General features: G+C 37.6%; 1 protein-coding gene across 1 annotated transcript; it reads left to right on the top strand.

Annotated features, from left to right (window-relative positions):
* The first annotated feature begins 906 nt into the window (after window positions 1-906).
* CUNH11orf97 (chromosome unknown C11orf97 homolog) lies at window positions 907-17729 on the top strand. Its single transcript, XM_011374743.1, has 4 exons — window positions 907-1054; window positions 5814-5918; window positions 14033-14158; window positions 17497-17729. Exons 1-4 carry the CDS (start codon window positions 907-909, stop codon window positions 17499-17501), a joined length of 384 nt encoding a protein of 127 aa, XP_011373045.1. The 3' UTR covers window positions 17502-17729.
* The last annotated feature ends 5905 nt before the right edge of the window (window positions 17730-23634 follow it).

Genomic DNA, 23634 nt, shown 5'->3' with positions numbered 1-23634 from the left:
GTAAATAGTGAATTATCAGCCAAAAGAGGTGAAAGTGGTTGCCTCTGGCATGAAATGAAGGCAGATAGGGTCCCCTGAATTTGATAATGAGTCTTGTAGAATTATTTAACTCTGAAAAGTAATGCACAATTAGCTTTCATAAATTAACACAACATAATTCACTTTTTTAAATGGCTGCAAAAACGAAACAAAAGCAACCTCATAATCCAAATCAAACCCTAGATTTTCCCATTTGCTATTCAAATCAAATTTTTCTGAATTTAATTTCCTCATGAAATTTATTATACGGATTGAAATAGATTGTGAATACAAACGTGCTTGAAAACTACAAGAATTGTTTAATAATCAATAATAATAACTTACAATCCGAAGGCTGAGAATCCTCAACATTCCTGTGTTCGATCACGTTGTGTGTGTAGCAAAGAACAGGACACAACAAGCGGAACACGGCGTGAAACCAGCGACCTTACCTTGAACTCACCTTTTCAGTTCCTGCTCCCGGCCCCTACCTGTTCCAGGTGGTGATCTATTCTTTGGGCTTTAGTGTCAGACTTTTCTGAATTCGGATTCCGGCTTGCGCCACTTCCTAGCTGTATGACCTCAGACAATTTCCTTAGCTTTTGTGAATCGCATTTTTCCTAGAATAGTAAAGTCTCTCTTGCGAAATTGGTGTGAGGAACAAAATAGAGATTAATGGCAGGTCCTTTGCTTTGGTCAGTTACTAATAGCAGCTTCCTCACTTCAGCGCCTTCTTGGGCGCGCGGGACACCTGAGGCAGGCGAGAAGCCGGCTGAGAGCTGCTGGGGGCGGGGAGGATCCATAGTCACCATGGCGACCGGAGACGCCTCGCATTCTCTGGCCGCGGCCAGTGGAGCAGAGAAGGCCAGCAGCGAAGACCGCTCCGGAATGAGAGGGGAGGACGCGATAGTGGTGACTACCGTGGCTGCTCCCGAGGCGGGCCGCGACGCGGAGCAGCCTCGGCAACTGACCCAGCTGGGGTGCGGGACGCGCGTAGAGCCGGGCGTCGGCAGCCCCCAGGAGTCCCGCAAACAGTGTGAGTTCTCCTCTAACCTGCGCAGAGGGAGGTGCGATGTGGAGAACGGGTGAAAGGGGAATCGAGGGAGAACCGGTAGAAGAGGAAACTTGGGGAAACCGGAAAACTTAAGCCGCAAAGGTTTTGGAGGGAGGGGTTGAAGCTGCCGTATTGGCAGAGGCAGAGGTGATGGCATGGTGGCAGAAAGAATCCGGTCCATTTTCCCAAGCTTTCCTTCACTAAACGCTACCTGAGCCCAGGTAGCCTCCGACTTAATTGGTAGTGGCGTCGGCCTAGAAGGTATTGAAACAAATTGTATATATGAAGATATAAAAATTTATAAAAATATGAAATTATAAAAAGGTATATATAATATAAACTTAAATTTCATACACAATAAAATATATATTATAAATTTTATTATATATAATATTTTTTGTTTTATTACATATTATGCTTTATATATTAAAATGTTGTATTACATATTTTATTATATATTACATGTACTATAATACATATTATATATTTTGTTATCTATGAATTTATAATATATATAAATTTTATACACATGGAAGCATGTAGATCATTTTTGCCAGTTCCTTCATTTTACAGACCAGGAAACTGAGATCTAGACTGGAGGAAAGGAATTGACTTACCCACGGTCACTCAGTGCTGGAGAAATATGTAAAATACTTAAACTCCCATCTCTTGAACTCTCAGTCCATAAATTATTACCGGTTCCATTTAGACTCTCACAATTACGGGCCACATTTTAACACCTCTGTTTCCTCCCTGCCCTGCCAAACGCACAAATAATATTTAAATAAGTAAAGGCAGTTCTGGTCCACAGCCACAACCGACGTGGTTGTAACTCGAGCCTGCACCAGGTCGCAGCGCTCATCCATATCGTTCCATGAATTTACAGATATGTCACAGCCCCTGGCGCAGCACAGGTTTTCAGCAAGTGCTAAGGAATGATGATGGTGAAAATAATAGGCCAAAGAGGAATGCGAGCTGTTTCCAGGCCTTCTGCAGCGCCTCCTTGATTGCCTCTCTAGAGAGCATTCTCCGTTCTGGATGCTCCAGTGTGCACTGCAGGCCCCAGCAGGGAGGGTTGGGCTGAAGCGGCTCAGCTCTGGAGCCTCGGGACCACACATCCTCCTCCTGCCAGACCTCGTCAGGGAGAGGCAGGACGGCTGCCTTCTAATGAAAGGAGCTCTTCCCTCAGCATCAGTCCCAATATTACTGCTTATGATACCTCATTCCTTTTATTATTATCAACAGCATGCAGAGGCCTTACTTAGAACAACTAAATTCAGTATATTTAAGTATTCGGTGTATTTAAGTAATTCCTCATTCCGACTTAAAATTCTATCTGGGAATTTTCTCATTAAAGATGCTAGAATTTAAAAGGTTCCTTAATAACGTGACTGTAGGAGTAAAAGATGGAATTAATCATTCACTCATCAACTCAATAAGGAATATTGAGTCCTTATTGCATGCCGAGCATTGGGCAAGTTGCAGGGAAATAAATAATGAATTCAGGCAGGTGTCCGAGCTTTCTGGAGCTCACAAAGTCAGGGTCCCAGCCTACAAAGAGTTCCTGCGACAGCCTCCCTGAAAACCTCCTTTTAGGGCCTCAGACGAAGTAGAGACAGGCTGTTCACACCCACATGAAGCACTCGTTCAATTTTCAAATGTTTTTTGAAGAGTGTTCAGTCTCTATTTTTTAGAAAGGTCTTCAGTCTCTCTATAGCTTCTACTTCCTAATTACAGATCTGTTCTCAAATATACACAGAAAAAGTGTGTTTTTTTTCCCATTGAAGTTATATAATTTCATCCTTGAATTACATAAAGGTGGCTATTTGAGCACCCACCACAGCTTTCATAGACTTCAATATTACCTTTAAAATAATTTGCTGGCTGACTTCTTCCAACATTCTCCAGTTTATTAAATCACTGAATCCAGTATTCTAGGTATGATCAGATTAGAATAGTGTAGTGGGACTATAACCTCCTTTGATCTAAACATTATACTTCTATTAAATGGATCCAAAATTAGATTAGCTGTTTTGGCAGACACTTTATATTATTAAAACATATAACAAATGCAGTCTGTGCCATCCATAACTTCTCTTTCCTTCTTCGTTCAACTGAAAATATTTGAACCAGGCCTTTTCTATCCTATACTTACGCATTTATTTAATCCTCAGCACAAGTTGTTACAGTTATCTCTATCAATACCATCCTACAGATTTCAGCAGTGCATTCCAGGTATAGAAGTAGCCCTTTGAGTCCTGTGTTTGCCATTCACCAAGTTTGTGCCATTCTCATATTGGGTGAGTTTGCTGGCAGTTCCTATATCCAAATTAGCAAATTAGATGCTGATCCCAACAGTTCCAAGTAGTTTCTAGGAGCCCTTGATCTGTCAACCAGCTTCTTTTGCATGGACATTCTGCCTCCTACAAACACACTTTATCAAATGCCTTGCTGAAATCCAGATGCATTGTGGCTACATCTCTCTAATCTAGCTAGTTTGGTAATTTGGGTGTCAGAAAGTCAGGTAGACATGGTTTTTAATTTTTATTATGAGTTTTGTGACTTCTTGGAGTTTCTTTTTCACCTATAATATAAGAATAATTATATCTGCCCAAAGGGTGATTGTGAGAAAGAAAGGTAATATATATAACATGCCTAGGGCATGGTAGCATTCAATAAATTGTGCCAATTGTTATTAACTCTTAACAGAAGAAAGCAGTTTAGTCTGGAAAAATATTTTCAGCAGTCCTTTACACTTAAAGGTCATAGCTCCTCATGGTCTACACTCACAATCAATTTGTTGACCAATCCATTAAAAATATTAGTGAAGATCAACATTAAGCTGCTATGTTAACTTATAAAAATTTTTTCTTTATTTTTCTCTCCCTTCCTCTCTCCCACCTTTCTGCTCTCCCATTCTTTTTTTCTTCTCTCTCTCTCTCTCTCTCTCTCTCTCTCTCTCTCTCTCTCTCTCTCTCTCATGTTTTTGAGGGGAGGAGCAGATTAGGGAATATTTGCCTATACTAACTCTTTTCTACTCTCATTTTTCACAGTTCCTCAAAACCTTCAGTGATTTCCTCTGTAAATTCTCATAGCAGCAGGGCTGAAATTTGCTTAGAAGTGATCTCTTTCTCTTTACTGACCTGTTATAGGGTTTTCTTTCCTCTTAGCCACATTTCTTAAACCCTTTTCTGCCTGAAGATCATGATTTAACCAAAAAAGTTTAAATCGGAGTTAAGCTGGAGTAATGCTAACCCCATCTCTCATTCATATGACTCCTAACTTCTGGGAAACGAATGAGACCCAATAACTATCTAGTTCTACCTTGTCTGTGGATAAGAGTGTCCTTGGGTCTTCATGACCAGGAGTGACCCAGGACCACGCCAGATATCTTGCCCCATTTGGCCCAATCTGCCCACAAGCCAAATTTATTCACTTGTGTCCTTCATTGGTTAGTCTGGAAAAGATGAGACACCTGTCATATCCTTCTGAGTATAACGTCAAATCTTAAATAGCTAAAGTATTTGGTGGTTTAGGTTTTCCACAGTTCTTTGAATTGAGCTTTTGAGTAGTGAGACTAGAACTACTGGTTCCCTGACATCCACCAGGCTGAACGGGTAGACCTGTGCACAGAAGTCTTTCAGCTCAGTCAAATTTAACAATACTTATTTCTATTTGAACACACACTTACTGAGTGCCTATTATTGCGCCAAGCTCTGTTTTAGGACTCTGATGAACAGAACAGACAACATCCCAGCTCTTAGGATATTTATGGTCTGGTAAGGAAGACATATATTACACTAATAGTTATATAAAGTAAATGAAATTATATCTAAATTTCAATAAATTAAATGAAAGAAAAGAGGAGAGTACTATGAGAAGAAGTAACCAGGGGCATTTTGAGATTTGTGGAGTTAGGGCAAGTTTTCCTAAAGAATTTAAATTTAAGGCTATGCCTGAAATTTGAGAAGTTACCCAGCCCTCCCCCCGCCCCCCCAAAAAATTAGGAGAAAGGCAGTTCAGGCAGAGAAAATAAAATATACAAAGGCTTCAATGTGAGAATGGGCAGAAAGGCCATGTGGGAACTCAGAGAGCAGTAGAGAAAGGCTGAGAGGAGAGACTGCAGAGATAGGCAGGGTGAGATAGCACAGAGCAGAAGAAATATAGCTAAGGTATTCAGAATGTATAATACAGTCCTCCACGTAGCACTGGTGTCCTATAGGGCCAGATTTAGGGGCCAGGATAAAGTCATACACCCATAAGTGGTTCACTACTACAATTCAGATTCAGTCTTTTAAAATGATGATTAAATAATGCTGAGGCTGTTCTGTTATATATCTGGATTGCAGACTCCATGCTCACATCTGAATTATTCATTGTTCTGTCCTCTGCCCCTACTCAAATGCTTGATATAGAGTAGATCTTTAATAAGAGTTTATTGAATAAATGAAAGTTTTCTTGAAGCTAATGAAGAAAACACCATGTATTTCTTTATAATACCTTAAAAAATTATCTTAAACTTACCCACAAAGTTCAGGAATTATATGAAAGTCTGAAGTCCCAAGAGAACAGAAACTACAATGACTGAGATTTTCCCAAAATAGAGTTTACAGAGTAAATCTTCTGCATTTGTATAGAAGGATATGTCTTTTTTAAAAAAATAGTTATTCGTATAGGTGTAATGGCTAGAAGGTTGGGAATAATTTATGATATGTAACCAATTTTGTTAATGTCTTTATAGGGAAGAAATTTTTATATTGTGAGCCACATAAGAGAATTAAGGAAGTACTGGAAGAAGAACTTTATATTAAGAGAGATGAATGCCACATTAAAAATCCACCTGCAGGTAATCTCAGTGACAAATGAACTATATTTGTGAATGAATATGAAATTGCCTATTTGATGGCAGAGAGATTATTTATTACAAAACTGTGACTACCAAAAGAAAAATGGGTCTTTTGGGAAATTCTTGGGTGAATTTTATAATTATTTTGCCTATGCCTAAATAAACTCTTATATTTAAGAAAAAAATGAGCTAGGTATCAGTATCTATATTGCTGTCCTACATTTTTGGTGGGGTTATTTTATTTAACGATAAGCAGAATTTTTTCCAAGTGCCTGTAAAGCACGATAACATGTTAAATCTTTATCAATATAGGTATGACCGATAATAGTGGTTCCCAAAGTTTAGATGTTATCAGAATTACCTGGGAGCCTGTTAAAAGTAGATTGCTGGGCCCCATCCCTAGAGTAGTAACTGGCTTAGTAGCTCTGGAGTCAGGGTTCAAGAATTTGCATTTCTACCAAGTTCCCAGATGATGTCGATGCTACTGGTCCAGGAACACCACTTTGCAAATCACTGACCCAGAACAATAAGTCATTTAAATAGGTCAACTCATCTAAGGATTTTATTGTATATACACATGGTATATGAGTTATACAGTCTGGGCATTGATGGCTCTCATTGATGGTTCATTGAAAAAAGGATATACTCTAGAAACTCCACAATCCCTTGCAGATGTTATTTTGAAATTGCACAAGACCTTCATTTTCACAGTTCTTTCTCGATGATTACTAGGTTCATACTTCATGCTCTTCAAATCATCAGGTTTTTATTGAAACCCTCATGGGTACCAGATGAAATAAAAGAACTGTGAGACATGACTCCAATGTTCAGAGAACTTGACATTTTCTTAGGATTATTGAACATCTGGCAGGTAAGGCCCACATTCTCTAAGGATTCCCAAGAGCAGAGGCTGTGGGCCCAGAGTGCATCATTTCAGACTCCATGACATGTTTTCCCTCTTTATATTTCAAAACCAACCATAAAGACACCTTTTAGGCCTTCTGTATCACTCATTCTTACAAAAGGAAAGAGCAGCAAAATGGCCAATTTTGTTCCTATGATATCTTGAAGGGAAGTTTAAAGTCTAGTTTGAACTCTATGAATGGATGCAGAACGACTACTAAATTGTTTTTCTGAAACCCAGCCTACATGTCCCATTTCCCTGCTGGTTAAAGATAGATATATTTTTTAAGTATATACTATTATATTTTGGGCTTACTTTCATTTATACATTTATAAATGTGTAAGTCATATACTAGTTGCATGTTGTATTGTTCTTTTGGGATATATTCGATTATAAGACAGTCTAAATGATTAGGAAATATCATTTGGTTTATAAAAATTTATTTTTCTAAGTAATCTTTTAAAATACTTTCACATAAAAGGAGAATACTTGGGCTGCATTTTTATAACATCCACTAGAGGTTACACAGAGGTGCTATTTTAGGCTAGAAAAATCTTTCAAAGCCGATAATAATGGTTTCTGTAAAGGTAAGTTTTAAAAGGGCTGTACTTATGGAAAACAGAAACTGCTATTTTTTTTCTTCTTTTTTTAAATGACTGGAAGGCGCATGTTCATGTTCACAACAGGGAACTAGTGGCTAGAAAGGGTGCCATGTCCTTCCAGCTTAATCTCAGAGTGTTGGCAGTTCTGGGCCAGCCACTGGACCTGCTGGTGCAGGGTTTCAGGAACATGCTCCTTTAAATATATGATGAAAGCTATGGCTTCTCTTCCTAGAAAACATGGCTTGTCATGTACACCCAGAATTCTGCATAAAACTTGTAGGGACTTGTATTGCTCCTGTATATATTAAGACTTGACCCATCGTCTCCACTTCTTAATGTTTGCTCTTTTACTCATTCCAGTTAGACTGTTCTTTTCCAGTTTGCAAGTGACTTTCCTCTTGAAGGACAAATCCAATGACCTTGACGGTCAAATACAATCCACAGACTCATCAAATTCATCTTCTCTGTAGCATCTGTCACAACAGTTTACTCCTTCCTTTTAAAAATACTTTCTCTGGATGGGGTTTCATAGTGTAGCAATTAGCACATCTGGTTTACACGCAGAAGGTCCTGGGTTTGTGCCCCAGCGGAGCCACATTTCAGGGTCTATGGCCATGCCATCCTTAACAAGCTCAATGTCTGATCTTGGAAGCTAAGCAGGATCCGGCCTGGTTAGTCCTTGGATGGGAGACCACCTAGGAAGACCAGGTGCTGCTATAAGTATAAATAACAATAAAAATAAATAAATAAAAAATAAAAATACTTTCTTAAATTAGCCTTCAGGTCCCCATGCTCCAATCTCCAGGTTTTGCTCACACCACTCATTCTTATCTTTGCCAACTGTCCTTCCTCCTAGCCTCTAAACTTTGGAGAAGTCAGACACAAGCCCTTTTCCCTATGTATACTCACTCTCTGGGTGATTACTCCCTATTGAGCTAATGACTTCAAAATTAGTATCCTAGCCTCTGCTTTTCTCCTGAAATCCCAAAAGCCTACTGAACTTTCCACTTGGATGTCTAATAGGCCTCTAAAACTTAACATGTCTAGAATAAGACTCTTATTCTATGTCTCAGCTTTTAAAATCCTGCTCTTCAACAGGTTTGCTCCATCTCAACAATGGGTACCACCATTCACTCAGTTGATTAAACCAAACACCCAGAAAGTCAAATATTTTAACTTCATATCCAGTCCATCAGCTAATCCTGTTGAATCTACATTTGAAATATGTCCTTAATCTCCCCAACTGCAACTTTGTCCAAGCCTCCATCATATCTTGCAGGCTCAGCAGTAACATCCTATATCAGCTTCTACTGTTGTCCCCAACAGTCTATTCTCTACACATCACCTCTATGCTCAACGCTCTCCAATGCCTTCTTATTATTCTTTGTCTACATTTTAATCTCCCTGTATGGCCAGCTCATCCCTCTGAACTCATCTCCTATTCTTTCCCACTCCACTTCAGCCACCTAGGCTTACTTGGTGATATTCTGGAACATACCAAAACCATTTCCACCTCAGGACCTTGACACTTCACAAACAAATGTCTTCCTCCCTCTTCATTCAAATATCAGTTTAAATGTCACCTTCTCAGAGGTAACCTCTCCACGAGGTCAAAATAGAAACTACCCACCTTCCCAAGTTACTCTCTAATCCTTTGTACTGCTTTCTTTTTTCTCCTTTTTCTATCACTCCCTGAAATTATATATTTATTTGTATACTTCTTTATTAACTATCCTTCCCCCTAGAACATAAGCTACCTGATGACAGGGGCTTTATCTTGCTTACCGCAAGTCCTCATAAAAGCCATGTGATATGGGTATTATGATTACCATTTTATGAGTGGGTAAACTGAGATTTTTGAGAGGTTTTTACTGTCCAAGATTATATATTAAGTAAGTGGCAAAACTGGATTCCAAATTCAGTTCTGACCCCAAATGCCATTGACTTTCTACTCACTATAGTGTCTCTGGTGTCATATTATGGCTAAATCCAGTGGATACTGTTCCACCCTTGGCTTGAGATTGCTGCAACATATGACATAGTTGATGGCTTGCTCTTTAAATCTTATTTCTTCCTCAAATTTCTTGATATTAAAATAAAATGACCTCATTCTTCTCTTACTTTCTGGATATACATATATATATGTATGTATGTATATATGTATGTATATATATACACACACACATATACATACACACACACATATATGTATATATACTTGAATTTGTGACTTTGTGATTTTGTACATACTATTTCTTAGATATACCCAAGTCTATCTAAATTCTGAGGACCCAAGATGTATGCATGTATCCAAGCATATTTGTGTAGCTATGTATGTATTGGTTGGGTTTGTTTGAATTTTTCAACAATCCAATTGCTTTTACAATAATATGGTTGGTGAAGGTGAGATTCCAAAAAATGTCCAGACTGAACTTTCTTTCAACCATTGATAAAGCACCAAAACATGACCATATAGCAAAGTATGTGGGTGAATGTCCTGAAGAACTTATACATTCTATTACGAGGGGGATCTTGAAGTTAGTCGACTTAATTATAGTATGTTTTATTTGTGACTGAGCTAAGGATGAGAATTATGGAAGTTTCCAGAAGTAATGGACTCAAATTATTTCTATGCTGCTTTTCCTTTTCCTTTGGTTGAATGAAACTGGTAAAAGATCAAATGTTTCTTCTCTTTGGGTTGAATAAAATAGGTCAAAAATGAAAAGATTCAGAAGTTAGGTTTATGGACATTTAATAGAGTGAATATAACATTTCTTTTGGAATATTATTGTTTGAGTAATAACAGGGGACTAAAGAAAAAGAACTGTTCAGTCTTCTGGACCCTCAGCTGAAGGAGCTATCCCATCTGTTCTTGTGGTTGTATTGTAACAACAGTTAACGAGAGGTGGAGACACTGAAATGGCCACGTTGTCCTAGATGGTTATTACTGTGCATCCCATACTTGGGTCTAAGGAATGGCATCGGTGACCACAGAAAAAAAACGGGCTGCCAGGCCTCTAAAGCAGGCTCCTGATGCAGAGGCATGTGGGCTCAGAAAGAAGCACTGAATGCTGGGGTGAGGAGTACAGTGGGTGAATGGTGTCTGTATCATGATGACAGTGATAATGGTAATAATAATTATTATTATAAGAGCTATCATTGAAGTGTGTCTTCTAGACATGAGAGTTTTTACAAAGTATCTCTCTTAATTCCTGCAACCATTCTGTGCCCTTATTCCCACTTTGCAGATCTGGAAGCTGAGGTTCGGGAAGGTACAGTGACTTGCCCATTGTCACAGTGAAATAGCTGATATTTGAATACAGGCCTGTCAGAAGCTGATGTTTCTGCTCTTCACCATTGAGTTATACTGGCTCTCTTTAAAATATGGGAAATGATTTAAAGTTGTAGTGGTAGCAAATAGTACTCTCTTTATTAAAAAAAAAAAAAAAGTTGACATCGACACAATTTTCTCCAGTTTCAGCCTCAGTTTAGTTCCACATCTGAGGCAGAACAGAGGTTTCAAAGGTATTACACGTTCCTGTCACATAAGAACATAGGCCAAGGTCTACAACGAAAGGTTCTCATTACCCTGAAAAAAGGAAATGCAATTTTCTGATCTGATTTTCTGTCAAATGAAAATGGAATTTGGGGCAACTTATAGAACTTTCTGGATAAGGAAAAAATTAACAAACGTCATCATTCACATGTTCTTAATGATTCCCGAAAGATTTTCTCTTCCTTACAACTTTTTAAAAAGTAGAGGTAAGATTGTGAGACACGCATTATAGAACAATAACATTGATTTTTACCATTTATCTTTAAACTATTTCTACATTTCTAAGAACCTCTATAAAGGACTTTGTAAAAATAAATTAAAGTTCTAATTTAATGCTTTCAAATTGCAAAGAGCTTTTGTATTTTTCTGGCTAAAACCTGCAGAGGTTGAGGAGTCATGAAAAATCTGATTAATGAAGTTTACTGGTTTTCTTTTACACAACATATCCTTTCTCGATGAATTTCAGTAGTGTCCTGCCAAATCCATTAATTTGTATCTACATGTGCCTTAATGTAATTTTGAGTCTGGCTTATTAATTATGTTTAGTACTAACTCAGAAAATATAAAATGTTGCTCAGTGAGTGTGGATATGTTTGTTATTCATAATTCTGTCAAAAAAAATGTTTTATGTACCTACAATATGCAAGGAATTTACTAGACAGCAAAGGCATGTCAAGATAATTACAGAGCCTAGAAGTCACCAAAGAAATTTAAATTACTTAAATTTTTCTTCCTCTGGTTAAATCTCTACCTTGTTAACACAAAGGATATGGCTCTAAACTGGCTTTTAAGCTCTGATGTTCATTATTCACATTCCCGAGATAGCCAAAGGGAACAAAAATATTTTTATAGGGTGAGCTGACCTTCCCTGAAAGACCAGGCCAGGTCTCACTGACTAAACTTTCCAGCATAAAGGCATAGTGTAGTAACTTTAAAATTCAGGATAAAAACACACCTAAAAAAGTTTATGAGTAGAAGGGGTTGTGGCCATGAGAAAAGAAGAAAGAAGAATCTCTAGAAGATTCTGAGATTCAAGAAAGGATTTAATTCCTGCTCTTCTGCTTGCTGCTTTTCCCTTTTCAGGGTAAGTGTGCCAACACTGAAGTCACTCGGGCCCTGCTTCCCCCTCTGTCTTCCTTCCTCCTCTAGGCGTGTACAGAGCAGAGGGAGTTGGATTTCTCTTTAAAGAAGCATCTGCTTCAAAGGGATTTGTGCTTTTTTTCAGACCCTTTTCTCTGATCATATCACCTTTCGTAACTTCTTCGTTCAAACATCATATCAGATCAAAGTAGTGCTATTTTTTTCCAGCAGTCTCTATCTCTGAGAACAGTAAATATTTATGCATCACTATATTTTGCTTTGACTTTTTTTTTCATGCATTTCTGAGCATCTTCATTTACATTTCAGGTATTTTCCCAGTAAGTTGTAAACTTCCAGCTATACTTGTGATTGCATCTGAAAGAGCACAACTAAATTAGACCAGTACAATTCTTTTATCTGATTTGATATCGTTTTACTACATAGTTCTGCCTCCTGATTTTAAACTGTTTTCCACTTACCAGAACTTGCCACAATTCAGAACAAATCTAAACCCATTTTCTTGGTCTCTTACAGGGTGTGGTGCACAGGGGATATTTAATAAACGTTTGTGGACTCCTAAATATGACAGTTTACTGCCCAGAGGCTGGGGAGCAACCCTCTTCTATCTTTAAATGGGACAGAAGAAGAGGAAACTGGTTTGAATGGTGGGGGAAGATTTAGGTTAGATATAAAGAACAGCTTAAACTTTCTTAAGTCAACAGAAGATTGTGGTATTTTCCTTGAAGATCTTTGAAAAAGAGGGAAGAAACTAATCTTGACAGATAGCTTCAGCTGCTCCATTCAGGAAGGAGAAGGACAGGCGAATATTGACATTCAAGTCAGTGAGTCAGCTCAGTGACCATGCCTGAGGCCATACTTGAACAGGAAAATTGTTGTCCCTGTAAAAATAATAGCTACTATTTATTGAGTGCAAAGGACTTTTTATTTATTTCATCTAAATTCTATAATCCTTTAAGATAGATATTATTATCCCCATTTCAAAGATGAGGAAACTGAGACATAGTAGGTTAAATAACTTGCTCAACACCATACAAGCGGTAGGTGGTGGAGCAGAAACCGAAACCTCGATTTCCTCTAAACTCGAAGGCCATGCCCCTAATTGTTACATGGTACAGAATATTTTAGGGAGAGATCAAATGTCAATGTGGATGCTAGTGGACAACCTTGGATCTGTGGAAAACATTTGACATCAAATTTTGCAGCTTCAGAAATGGGAAAAACAACTTATGGCACTAACCCAAATTCACTACCTTACTTGACTTGAGTCACAGTTTTCTACATAGCAAATGTATGTTGACTAACTCTGAAATCAAACTAAGTAATTGGTTTTAAGATATGGAGAAAAGCCCAGTACTAAACCCATACTTATTGAATGGTATCAGGATTTAAGACTATAATTTGCTTTTGCAAATGTATAGACATCACATTCCAAATATTTTGTTATGGTATCTTCCAGTGAGTTTATTTTTTCTTGCAAGGGAAGATTCAATAGCATCTAGTTCATGGCTTTTAAAAGAGTGTTGGACCTACTGGATAAATTAATGTGATAACTTTGGGTTTTATTATCTTTTGAAATATTTGCACTTCTAGGTATCAGAATCAGATAAGGTTGACTGAATGAAGTCTATATATAAACCGTTATTTATTCTTGGTGTTTTTATGTTTTGTTATTTATATTTCTATATTGGCTTTTTGTCTACTTCTTTAAGGTCAAGTTGAATTATCTAATTAAGCACTGTAGAGTTTTAATTGCATAGAGAATAATTGAATGAATGAACTAGAATAAAAGATTAAAGAAATAATAAAAACCTTGGGTGGTTTGATTAATCAAACCAAGTAAACCTCCATTCAAATGACTGAAAAAATAATCACCAAGTAAATATTTTAAATATTTTGTGCTATAAAAAGAATAAACTAATAATCAATATCTTACTTTTGAAAATATTAACAGTGGCCTTGGAAGGGATTTGGAGCATTAAAAGGAATCTCCCCGTGGGAGGCTTGAAGCCAGGACTGCAGAGCAGAAACACTTTACTGCCACAAGCCAAGTACTATTCGAGGCATGGAGGGCTGAGAAGTAAGACACGCCCCCACCACTACCACCGATTCCCCTGACTTCCACTAAAGCCCCTGAGAATGCTAAACAGTTTACAAAATAGTGATGTGTACTTTATTCAAAGTTCTCAATCGAGATTCAGTCTTCTTTTGACTTACTTCTCTCAGGTTACCTTGAGTTTAGCCACATTGCCTCATCATAGAACAGTAACAGTTCAGCTAACCAATTTACCCCCTGGATTCAATAGAAGTTCATACTCTGAGTTATCCTCCTGACTATCCTTTGCTTTTTATCCACGTAATACTTTCTAGCAAGGCAGTCAACTTCAACTGGGGAGGAGTCTTGCACTGCTCTTTCTTCCAGACGGGTGGTCTTTGTTTACTGGTGGAAATGGGGCGAGGGAGATGAGGGAATTAAGGAAGAATAAGGCAACTGCTCTGCTCAGCTCTCTTAGTTTCAGCCTATTTTACATAAGAGGCTACCAGGTTGGGCCCAGTGTACTGTTCCTCACAGACATAAAGTTTGGAAGAAAATATTACTCATTCCTCACTGTCACAGCTAGTGTCTGCCAGGAACATCTGTGACAGAATGTGGAAAAGGCAGGGGTCTTGAGGTGGAAACATGAGCAGTGTCCGGATAGTCTAGGGACATGAGATGGTGTATACAAATCATAAAAATAGCATTACATTTTGGAGGTTACCCCAGAGTGAGAAGAAAGAAGTGGATAAGTACCAAGGTATGACTCATAATATCGAATGTTATATAGCATTTATTATTCTAGGTTCTTCATATGTGATAATCTATTTATTCTTTACAACGATCAAACGAAACAGGTACAAATCATTTTACAGATGAGAAAATGGAGGCACAGAAAGAGTGAATAATTTACCAGAGTCACTCAGCTAGTAAGTAGAAGTGCTGAGATTTGAACCCAGGCAGCCAGTCTCCCCTGGCTTTTAACCGCGAGGCACTTCTGCCTCTATGAGATAAACAATGCCCAGGAGCTGGGTGTCTGTTGAACCCGGGGTAGAGTGGGAGCTCAGCAAAAGTGCCACAAAAGTGGAGGGTGCCCAGGGAGACAGCCTCTGGAATATGAATTCAGTTGGGAGAAAGTACAACCACTAAGAGACTGAGACACAAGGTAAACAAACAAACAAACAAACAAAACCATTTGCTACCAAAGCGGTTTCATGTAGCAGAAAGGAACCAGTTTGGAAACCTGGGTTTAATAATAATAAAGTAATAGTAGCTACCATTTACCATGTGCTACATATGGCAGTAAGTGTCTTATATAGTTCTATCATCCATATGATCACATGAGATGAGATTTTTGATCTCCATTTTCTAGATGAGAAAACTGAGACATAGAGACATAACGACCCAAGATCCTATGTCTAGGAGGTAGTGAGGTCAGAACTACAAATTTGTGTGCATCTGACTTCTGAGACTGTGCTCTTAACCTCTGGACCATCATAGCAGAGAATTCAGTCACTGGAAAACAAGGGTGGAACCAGTTGTGGGTGGTGGTTAAAACAGGCACAAATGCCAGGGCTCTAGGAATGCAGGGTTAGGAAACTGGGAGGGACTGCACTCAAAATCCACAAAGATATCAGTGTCCTAAAGTAATGGTTGATTCAACCTAAGTCTGGGCCACTTGCTCATTAGGAGCTATTTATTTCAACTTTCCACCCAACTTGTCAGGTCTCAATTATAGTGGGTAAATCCATCGTTCCAAGAAAACTCAAAAAGCAACTTAAAGATGAATAGTTTTCTAAATGCCATGTTATAAGATTGGTTTGAAAAACAAATTACCTTCATGTGAAGACATACAAGTCTAATAGATTACCCAATTCATCAATTGGGAACATATGATTTTTTTTTTTAAATGTATTTCATTTTGACCATAATTGCATTACTTCCATCCATACAATTTAGGAGAAAACTTGTTCATGGCTCCTGCTCATTGTTACTTATCCATACTACCTTCCTAGCAACCCCCAGCCCACTATCTCCCACCCATGTCAAGCCCTTACAGTGATTATGTTACAGTATGTAACTTATTGTTATATATCTTAACTTCTTTTCTGTAAGTTGCCAGCTGCATTTTGCCATATGAAGTGCTATTACCTGCTATACAAATCACAACTAATCAAGCTATATGAATTAGACTGATAACCAAGGATTAGACATTTCTTATTATCAATGAAAAAAAGGTAGGTACAAGGCGCGGAAATGCCATAGATGAACAAACTCCACAGGTACTTTTCAAAAATTGATCAGCAGTAATTTATATATTATCAGAAGCTACTCGAAGGCAAGAACCATGTCTCTTTCACTCACCACTGTGTATCTGGAACTTAGCATGGAGCCTGGCAAGAGTAGGTGCTCAATCACTCTGTCACAAGAATGACCAATGTATGGTGAACCAGGAAGTATATGTCGAATGCATACTATATTTTCAAAATCCTTTTGCTGCTAACTCACATATGTCTCCCTTCCAAAAAACTATATGATTTCCCACCACTTGAGACTGCTAAATTAAACAGAATACAAACAATACAGGAAAAAGCAAAGGAACCTATTGACTTGAGTATGTGAATCATGAAAAGTTGCACATGTCTTATATATACCTTGGAACTGACACCTTCGACAAGAGTCTTCTAAGGATTACAATATTTCCAAAAACTTCTCCTGTAAAGTGTACTTCTTTTAGATAGTTCAGTCAATCCTCACTGTCATCATTTTTGTATTCATTTGTGCTTCTTTCCTCTTTCTAATGAACATGATCATTGTAGCTGTGACTTTTCTAACATTTAATGCACATCGTTTAAAATTAAAATTTAAAACCATGATCATCTAATTATAGTTTTAAAACACATTTCCAGTACAGACTGTAAACAGAAGTTTCACTCTCATCATATTAACAAGTTTTATTCATTTACTTTTATCAATGCCTTCTTATTCTGGGACATGTAACAACAAAAGCAATAAAAAGTTGTCTAGCCTAGTGCTTTTCAAGCTTTAATGTCCCTACAAGTCACATGGGGGATCTTATCACAATTCAGATTCTGACACAATAGGTCTGGGGTGGGGTCTGAGCTTCTGCATTTCTAATGAGCTCCCAGGTGATGCCAATGAAGCTTGTTCAGATGCTATATTCTGAATAACGAGGGTCTAGAAGACTGAGGAGTGGATTCTTGGGTCCCTGGGTCACATGGGTGTGTGGCTTTTCCTTTCTGCTCTACCAGTTGAAATACTGTTGGAAACATTAAATAAAATTTAGATTAAAATGGGGTTGGGATTAAAAAGTATTTCTCTAGAATAAAAACTTAACTTGTTCGCATATTTCTTTACTCTAGGATAAGAAGAATAAATTTTTTTCCATGGAGAAGAAACCTCTTCCTCCTGATGTCTGAAACATAGAGAAGAAACCTAAGCTTGTTTCATATAAGGTGTGTTTTAAAAACATGTCTATTGGTCTACAAATTCTATTACTGGTGTTAATTCCTATCTATAAATTAATCCAAAGTAATGACAGACCATTGGTAAAGTTTAATAAACACCTAAAAACAAGGAAGAAAAATATTATACTTTTTAGTTGTCACCATTGGAATACATTGGGCTTCTAATTCAGAAGATTTTATTAAATATGTAAAACATGGTAAAACGAAGGCATGTTTATTGAGTTTTCACTTCAAAGTAAACAGTATAAACCTTAATCTTTCACTAGGGTATCAATATATTCATTTATTAAAAAAGAAAACAAATAAATCCAGGTATTGGTATGGGTTAGTCAATGAATGACATAGATGAAAAGTCACTGAGTCAGAGACAACCATTTTAATGCTAACCTTGGTAGAGCTCATCATTTTTCTAGAATTTGTCCACTAAATAGTAAGCAGCCAGAAAATTTATGAAGACAACTAAAAAAAAAGAATTTTACTAGTACTACTGGCTTAAAAAGAAGTTAGAAAAAGAGATTAGAAGAAGGGGAAAAAAGATCAACTTTCTCCCCTGCCCAAGTTGCCAAAAGTAATATATGTACAGTAGAAACATTGCAAAATAAAGAAAAGTAAAGGAAAAAACTCATCTGTAACTCAATTCCCAAAAACCACCACTGATAACATTGATATATTTTTATCCTTTTTTCCTATATACATTTTACTTTACATGTTTGAAATCACGTTGTATAGTATCTGCATTTGTTATGCCTTTTAACATGACATCATAGAATTTCCCATTCATTAAAATATAACTTGAAATAATTACATTAAAAAATCTTGATATGTTTGTGCTAAATTTTTGCATTTATTACTCTATTTGGGGGGAATTTAAGTCTTTTAGATTTTTCACTTTATATAACTGTTGTGATTTACTCCTCCCACCTCTGAAAAATGTTATTTTTCCTAGTATTCTGGTTACATCTCTTTTATCCTTCTTCTCTAGGCTAAGATCTTCTCAAAACTTTCTCTGGTTTATGGTACTCAAGTTCATTTCTCAGTTTGAATATAATAAATCAAGTAAGGTAAACAAAGATTTTTTTGACTAGGTGTGTCCCTTCCCTACTTAAAAATATTTACACTGTGAAACAGTCAATCATCTCTTAAGTTAAGATCTAAAATTTTCCAGATTTAATATAAAAATTTCCATTTAGTTAGTACACACTAGAAGAGATCCTACATGTAAGCCAATTTCAGCCACCACCGTGTTTATGAAACTCTCATCATTGGCTACTTCAGTACGTGTTTCAGGCCAATGGCTGAAATTGGAGTGATTACATGTTAAGCTAGTCAAGAAATATAACACTTAAAACTACCTGGAGTTGGGGTAAAGCATTACTATCCTTACAAACCTAAAATTTTAACCTAAAAATTCTTTTTGCATGTATGTTAGGGTGACAAGGGAAAAGTGCAGTAGATGGGGAGTATTGATTTTTATTCATCCATTAGAAATGGTGTCCTGTTTGCATTTGAGCTCCAGTGTGGCTTTATAAACAAGCTCAGAAATTTCCTCCCTCACTTCCACTTTACTCCTGCCCAGTAAACAAGCTTCCCCTCCCCTCCCCAGCTCCTGTTTATCTCAGCCTTGCTGCCTGGGCTGGGTGCTTCATGTTGCCTCTCTCTGCCTGACCAGCACTAATGCCATGGAGGACAGATTTCATGGTACTGTTTCCTTGCTAGGGTACTAGGGTATCTGTCCTTATTCTATTTAGGGGCCCTGGTTCCTTTTGCACATCTTCCTAACTGGATTCACGTACAGGGTTTTGATGCCAGGATTATTTATGATAATGAATAAGGGAAACCATCTAAACACCAAGTGTGGAGGATGATTTAAAAAATTACTATATAATGTGATGCACTTGTTTTTTGTTTTTTGTTTTTTAATTGATAAGCATTTTTTAAATAACTCTTTGAAAGCCAGGATTACAAGGACACTTCTTGAAAAAAATAAAGATCTATAGCAATCTTAAACCAACAGCCATTTTCATATTTGATGAAATGAATGATAGATGCCTTCCTTCTGAGGTTAGGCATAAAACAAAAGTGCTTTTATTTTCCTAAAGATGTTTGCAACTTGCTCACTTTCTTTCTTTATTTTATATCCTCCTGGCCCCAGAATCCTTAAATTTCTTTTGTTTATGCCAGAGATAGTCACTGCAGCATACTGGATAACTTGGTGTCATAGGGCTTGCACTCTGCTTCCTAATTTGGCCAAATAGCCATGGCAAAAGTATCTGTGAGCCACACAGATGAAAGATTAGAAATATAAAACAAAAACCTATAATGATTGGGAAGACTATTTAGCCTCATGAGATGGAACACAATTTTTCTGAAAAGACAACTTTTTAGTTTTACTTTTAAAGAAATCTATTTCTTGGTTTATCTTACTACCATATCCTTTGTCTTACAACTAAAATATTTATAGATAGAAATCATGTAATGAGGAGGTTTTTTAATAAAAATACTATCACATTACACATATTTTATAGCCTGAATTTTTTTCACTTAGTCATACATTATGACCATTTTCTATGTATATTATATGTTGGTCTAAAACATGATTTTATAGGCTATATAGTATCTCCTGGTATGACAGTACCACAGTTTTCTTAACCTGTACCTATTGATGGCCATTCATTTTGCATCCAATTTTTCTAAACTTGGCATTTAAAGAAATATTTCTACCTCCTCCTGCCCACACTAATATAGGAAACCCCTTAGATTTTCCTTATAGCCCAGATGACTCTCTCTCATCCTGATAAAAATCTGCATGTTTATACTCTAGAAGGAATAAATCAGGAGGATTTTGGATGAAAATATGGTGATCGAGTTGGGAGTCAACGCTGTCCATTTCAAGAGCCCCAATCTCCTTAGTTCCCAGAATATTTCAGCCAGATTCACACTCCTGTCCACACACACACACACATGAGACAGGAAATTGGAGGTTAGTATGGATGGACTCAGAGGACATTATACTAAGTGAAATAAGCTAGTCACAGGAAGACAAATACTGCAGGATTCCACTTACATGAGATATCTAAAATAGTCAAACTCGTAGAAGCAAAGAGTAGGATGGTGGTTGCCAGGGACTGGGGTAAGGGAGAATGGGGGACTTGCTAATCAATGGTCATAAAATTTCAGTTTTGCAAGATGAATAAGCTCTAGAGAACTGCTGTGCAACATGTTACAATACTGTATTGTATACTTAAAAATTTGTTAAGAGGATAGACCTTATGTTAAGTGTTCTTACTACAATAAAACAAAATTTTAAAAATAAGTAAAGGACTAAAACACTGATTAAAACTGTGCGCATGAGCAGGGCTTGTCGACTAGCGGTTTTTCTAATACAGAGTATAATCTAGGAAGTGGCTGTTTTTAGAGAGAATTCCAATCATCAGGTGTGTGTGTGTGTGTGTGTGTGTGTGTGTGTGTGTGTGTGTGAGAGAGAGAGAGAGAGAGAGAGAGAGAGAGAGAGAGAGAAAGAGAGAGAGATGATAAAACCATTATAAAGTCACGTTTTCAAAGCACATTTAAAAGCATGGGACAAAGCTTATAGTAAAGGAGAAACATTGAATACAAATAGTGTTACAGTATGATCCTAGTTTGTGTATATTGTATATTCATTGAATATCAAAAAATAAACAGTGGTTATCTTGAGGTAGGGGTGAAGGAAGAGCATTATTTTATTTATTCCTTCTTCATACTTTCCGTATCTAAAAATTACACATAATAAATAACTGCTATATGTATGAGACGAACACAATAAATGTTATTTAAAAAATCTTTCCTGACTACACAGAGCTACTTTTATGTCTTTTATATCTTACCATGTCTGTTACTTTTTTAGTCTTTATTTTCTTACCTTCTGGATGCCCTTTTCATGGTAAACGGTAATGACATTTCTTAAATAACAAACACTTATTTTTTTCTGAAGTCTATGCAATAGATGATGCCCCTTTAAATGATAGTAAATTTTGACTCCAACCCTGTCCTTTTTTTTCCTAAAGCTGCCTCCAGTAAGTCACTGTACTTGTAACCAAAAAACTCTTGCTAGTACAACTGCCTTTCGTTTTATCTGACTTAATTATAGTGCATGCTTGAAGCATATGTGAGTGGGCCAAAGAGCTTCCATCTGGTTTATTATTCCATGTCTCTATACCTAAAGGAGAGTGGGAACTATGTGGTGGAGAGACTCATGTCTATCCTTCCCCCAAAGGAAGCTTGCTTCCCTTTAACTTGAAAAATTTCCTTGATAATCTGGCAAACCATGCCTAAGTAATTGTAAATTGAAATGAGGAAGGTACAAAGGTAGGTGGCTAAAAAAACTTTCTACTCTGATAATAGCACTTGGTTGATACAGACACGACAAAAGACAAAGTAACAAGGCAATCAAAGAAATGTTGCTTCGAGAGGAGAGTGGGCACCGTTCCTAAAGGCCTGACACTTCATAGCTTCTGAAATCTACCTTTGGACTCTTTAAGTCTGAAATGGCTCTGAAGCTGTAATTCAAATGTGTGAGTTGAGTGTGATAGTTAGCTATACCACAAGGACAGAAATGTTTGTTTATTCAGATAGACCTCATGTGCCTGGCACATACATATCATTCAATAAATTTTATTTCATGAAGTTATACTTTTGCAGGTTTATAAGCTTAGATAAGGTCTGACCCCAATGTAGTCCTGCAAATGTTAATATAGGACAATTCTCAGTCTTATATTTCTTGGAAAACACTTTAGAAACAGCTCTATAAGCTGATAATGACAGAGGCTTCATTGCCGTAATCTATCAAAGTAAAGCTCAGGTAGGTTAAAGGAACACAGCAAATCCTGAGGTCATCACATCAAAATCTTTTAACAACCATCCCCATGGCTCTTTTTCAAACTGTGGACTGGGAAATGGGCCCAGGGGAGCTTCAAGGGATGCAAAGAGGCAAAACAGCTGTTCAGTGGTGGAAGTGACAAATGTCGGATCTGTGCATGGGTGGTCAGACATGCATGGGTGGTCTCTCATTCACACCTAATTCTCTTCTCTGACTTTAAGAGTAGCTGCTCTTTCCCTGCTGCCTTGGATGATCCAGGAAGTTAAGTCTCTGAGCAGCGAGCTCACTCAAGAACGAAGTTTCCTTCTTATCTAGAGCCCAGCGGTGCTGCCAGAACGGAAGCAGTTCCTTCAGTCAGGCCATCAGGGCAATGTTTATTCATTCCTCCATCTGTCTTTCTCTTTCTCTCAGGACCAAACATTTGTTGACTTGTGCTAAACATTACTAAGGGTAAATACAGACCAAAGGTTCTTTTGGGAGCGGTTGAAATTCTATTATAACCAGTTTTTTTCAATGTGATTTCACCCTCATGCATCACACAAGATTTCTGGGCTGTGGTTTATTTGGCCACAGTAAGTTTGACCTGGAACTATGGAATTTGGCTGTCCCACTCCAGGAACGTTTTCTCCCTTGCCATATGAGCAACATACATTTTACCCTTCCATTTCCACTCCTTTCCAAAATCATTTCTATGTCATTTATTTTGTTTACTTTAATCCAACAAGTATTTCTTAATATTGCAAATGCCTCAGACCCCTCTTAGAGGAAGAACCACAGGAATGAGCGTGATGGAATCCAGTCTGAGTCTGACCACTATTGTGGTCTGATTCTCTGCTTTGGGAGAATTTACACAGAATTACTTGACTTCTAGGGAAAATGTATCTTCACTCCCTTTTCTTTCATGAATTTTGCCCTGGGTCTTTGTGAGAAGTGGGGTCCGGCAGGGGGCGGTGGAGCATAGTTAAGATTCCTTTCTCCATCTGCAGAGAATTGGGCTGCTTCTCTTAGTTAGGGTCTGGTCCAGAGTTGGGGTCTGGTCCTGAGCTGGGATCTGGTTGCCTTGAGTGTGGCCACACATAAGCACTAATAGAGGGCAGGTACTTTAGTAAGTCCAGATAAGATAAATCTGAGTTCCGGAAGCTGTGCACGATTTATGCTAACTCACTTGACTGAGGACC

Source organism: Pteropus vampyrus, unplaced genomic scaffold (assembly GCF_000151845.1).
Source record: "Pteropus vampyrus isolate Shadow unplaced genomic scaffold, Pvam_2.0 Scaffold254, whole genome shotgun sequence".
NCBI lineage: Eukaryota > Metazoa > Chordata > Mammalia > Chiroptera > Pteropodidae > Pteropus > Pteropus vampyrus.
The sequence above is the reverse complement of the archived record's forward strand: the minus strand, read 5'-3'. Positions and strand labels throughout refer to the sequence as shown.

Bases quoted from the DNA above. Each gene is read 5' to 3' on its own strand.
- CUNH11orf97 (XM_011374743.1), top strand. From the start codon at position 907: ATGAGAGGGGAGGACGCGATAGTGGTGACTACCGTGGCTGCTCCCGAG. The intron at 1,055-5,813 runs GTGAGTTCTCCT...ATGTCTTTATAG, and splicing joins CCAGGAGTCCCGCAAACAGT to GGAAGAAATTTTTATATTGT. The intron at 5,919-14,032 runs GTAATCTCAGTG...AAATATTAACAG, and splicing joins CATTAAAAATCCACCTGCAG to TGGCCTTGGAAGGGATTTGG.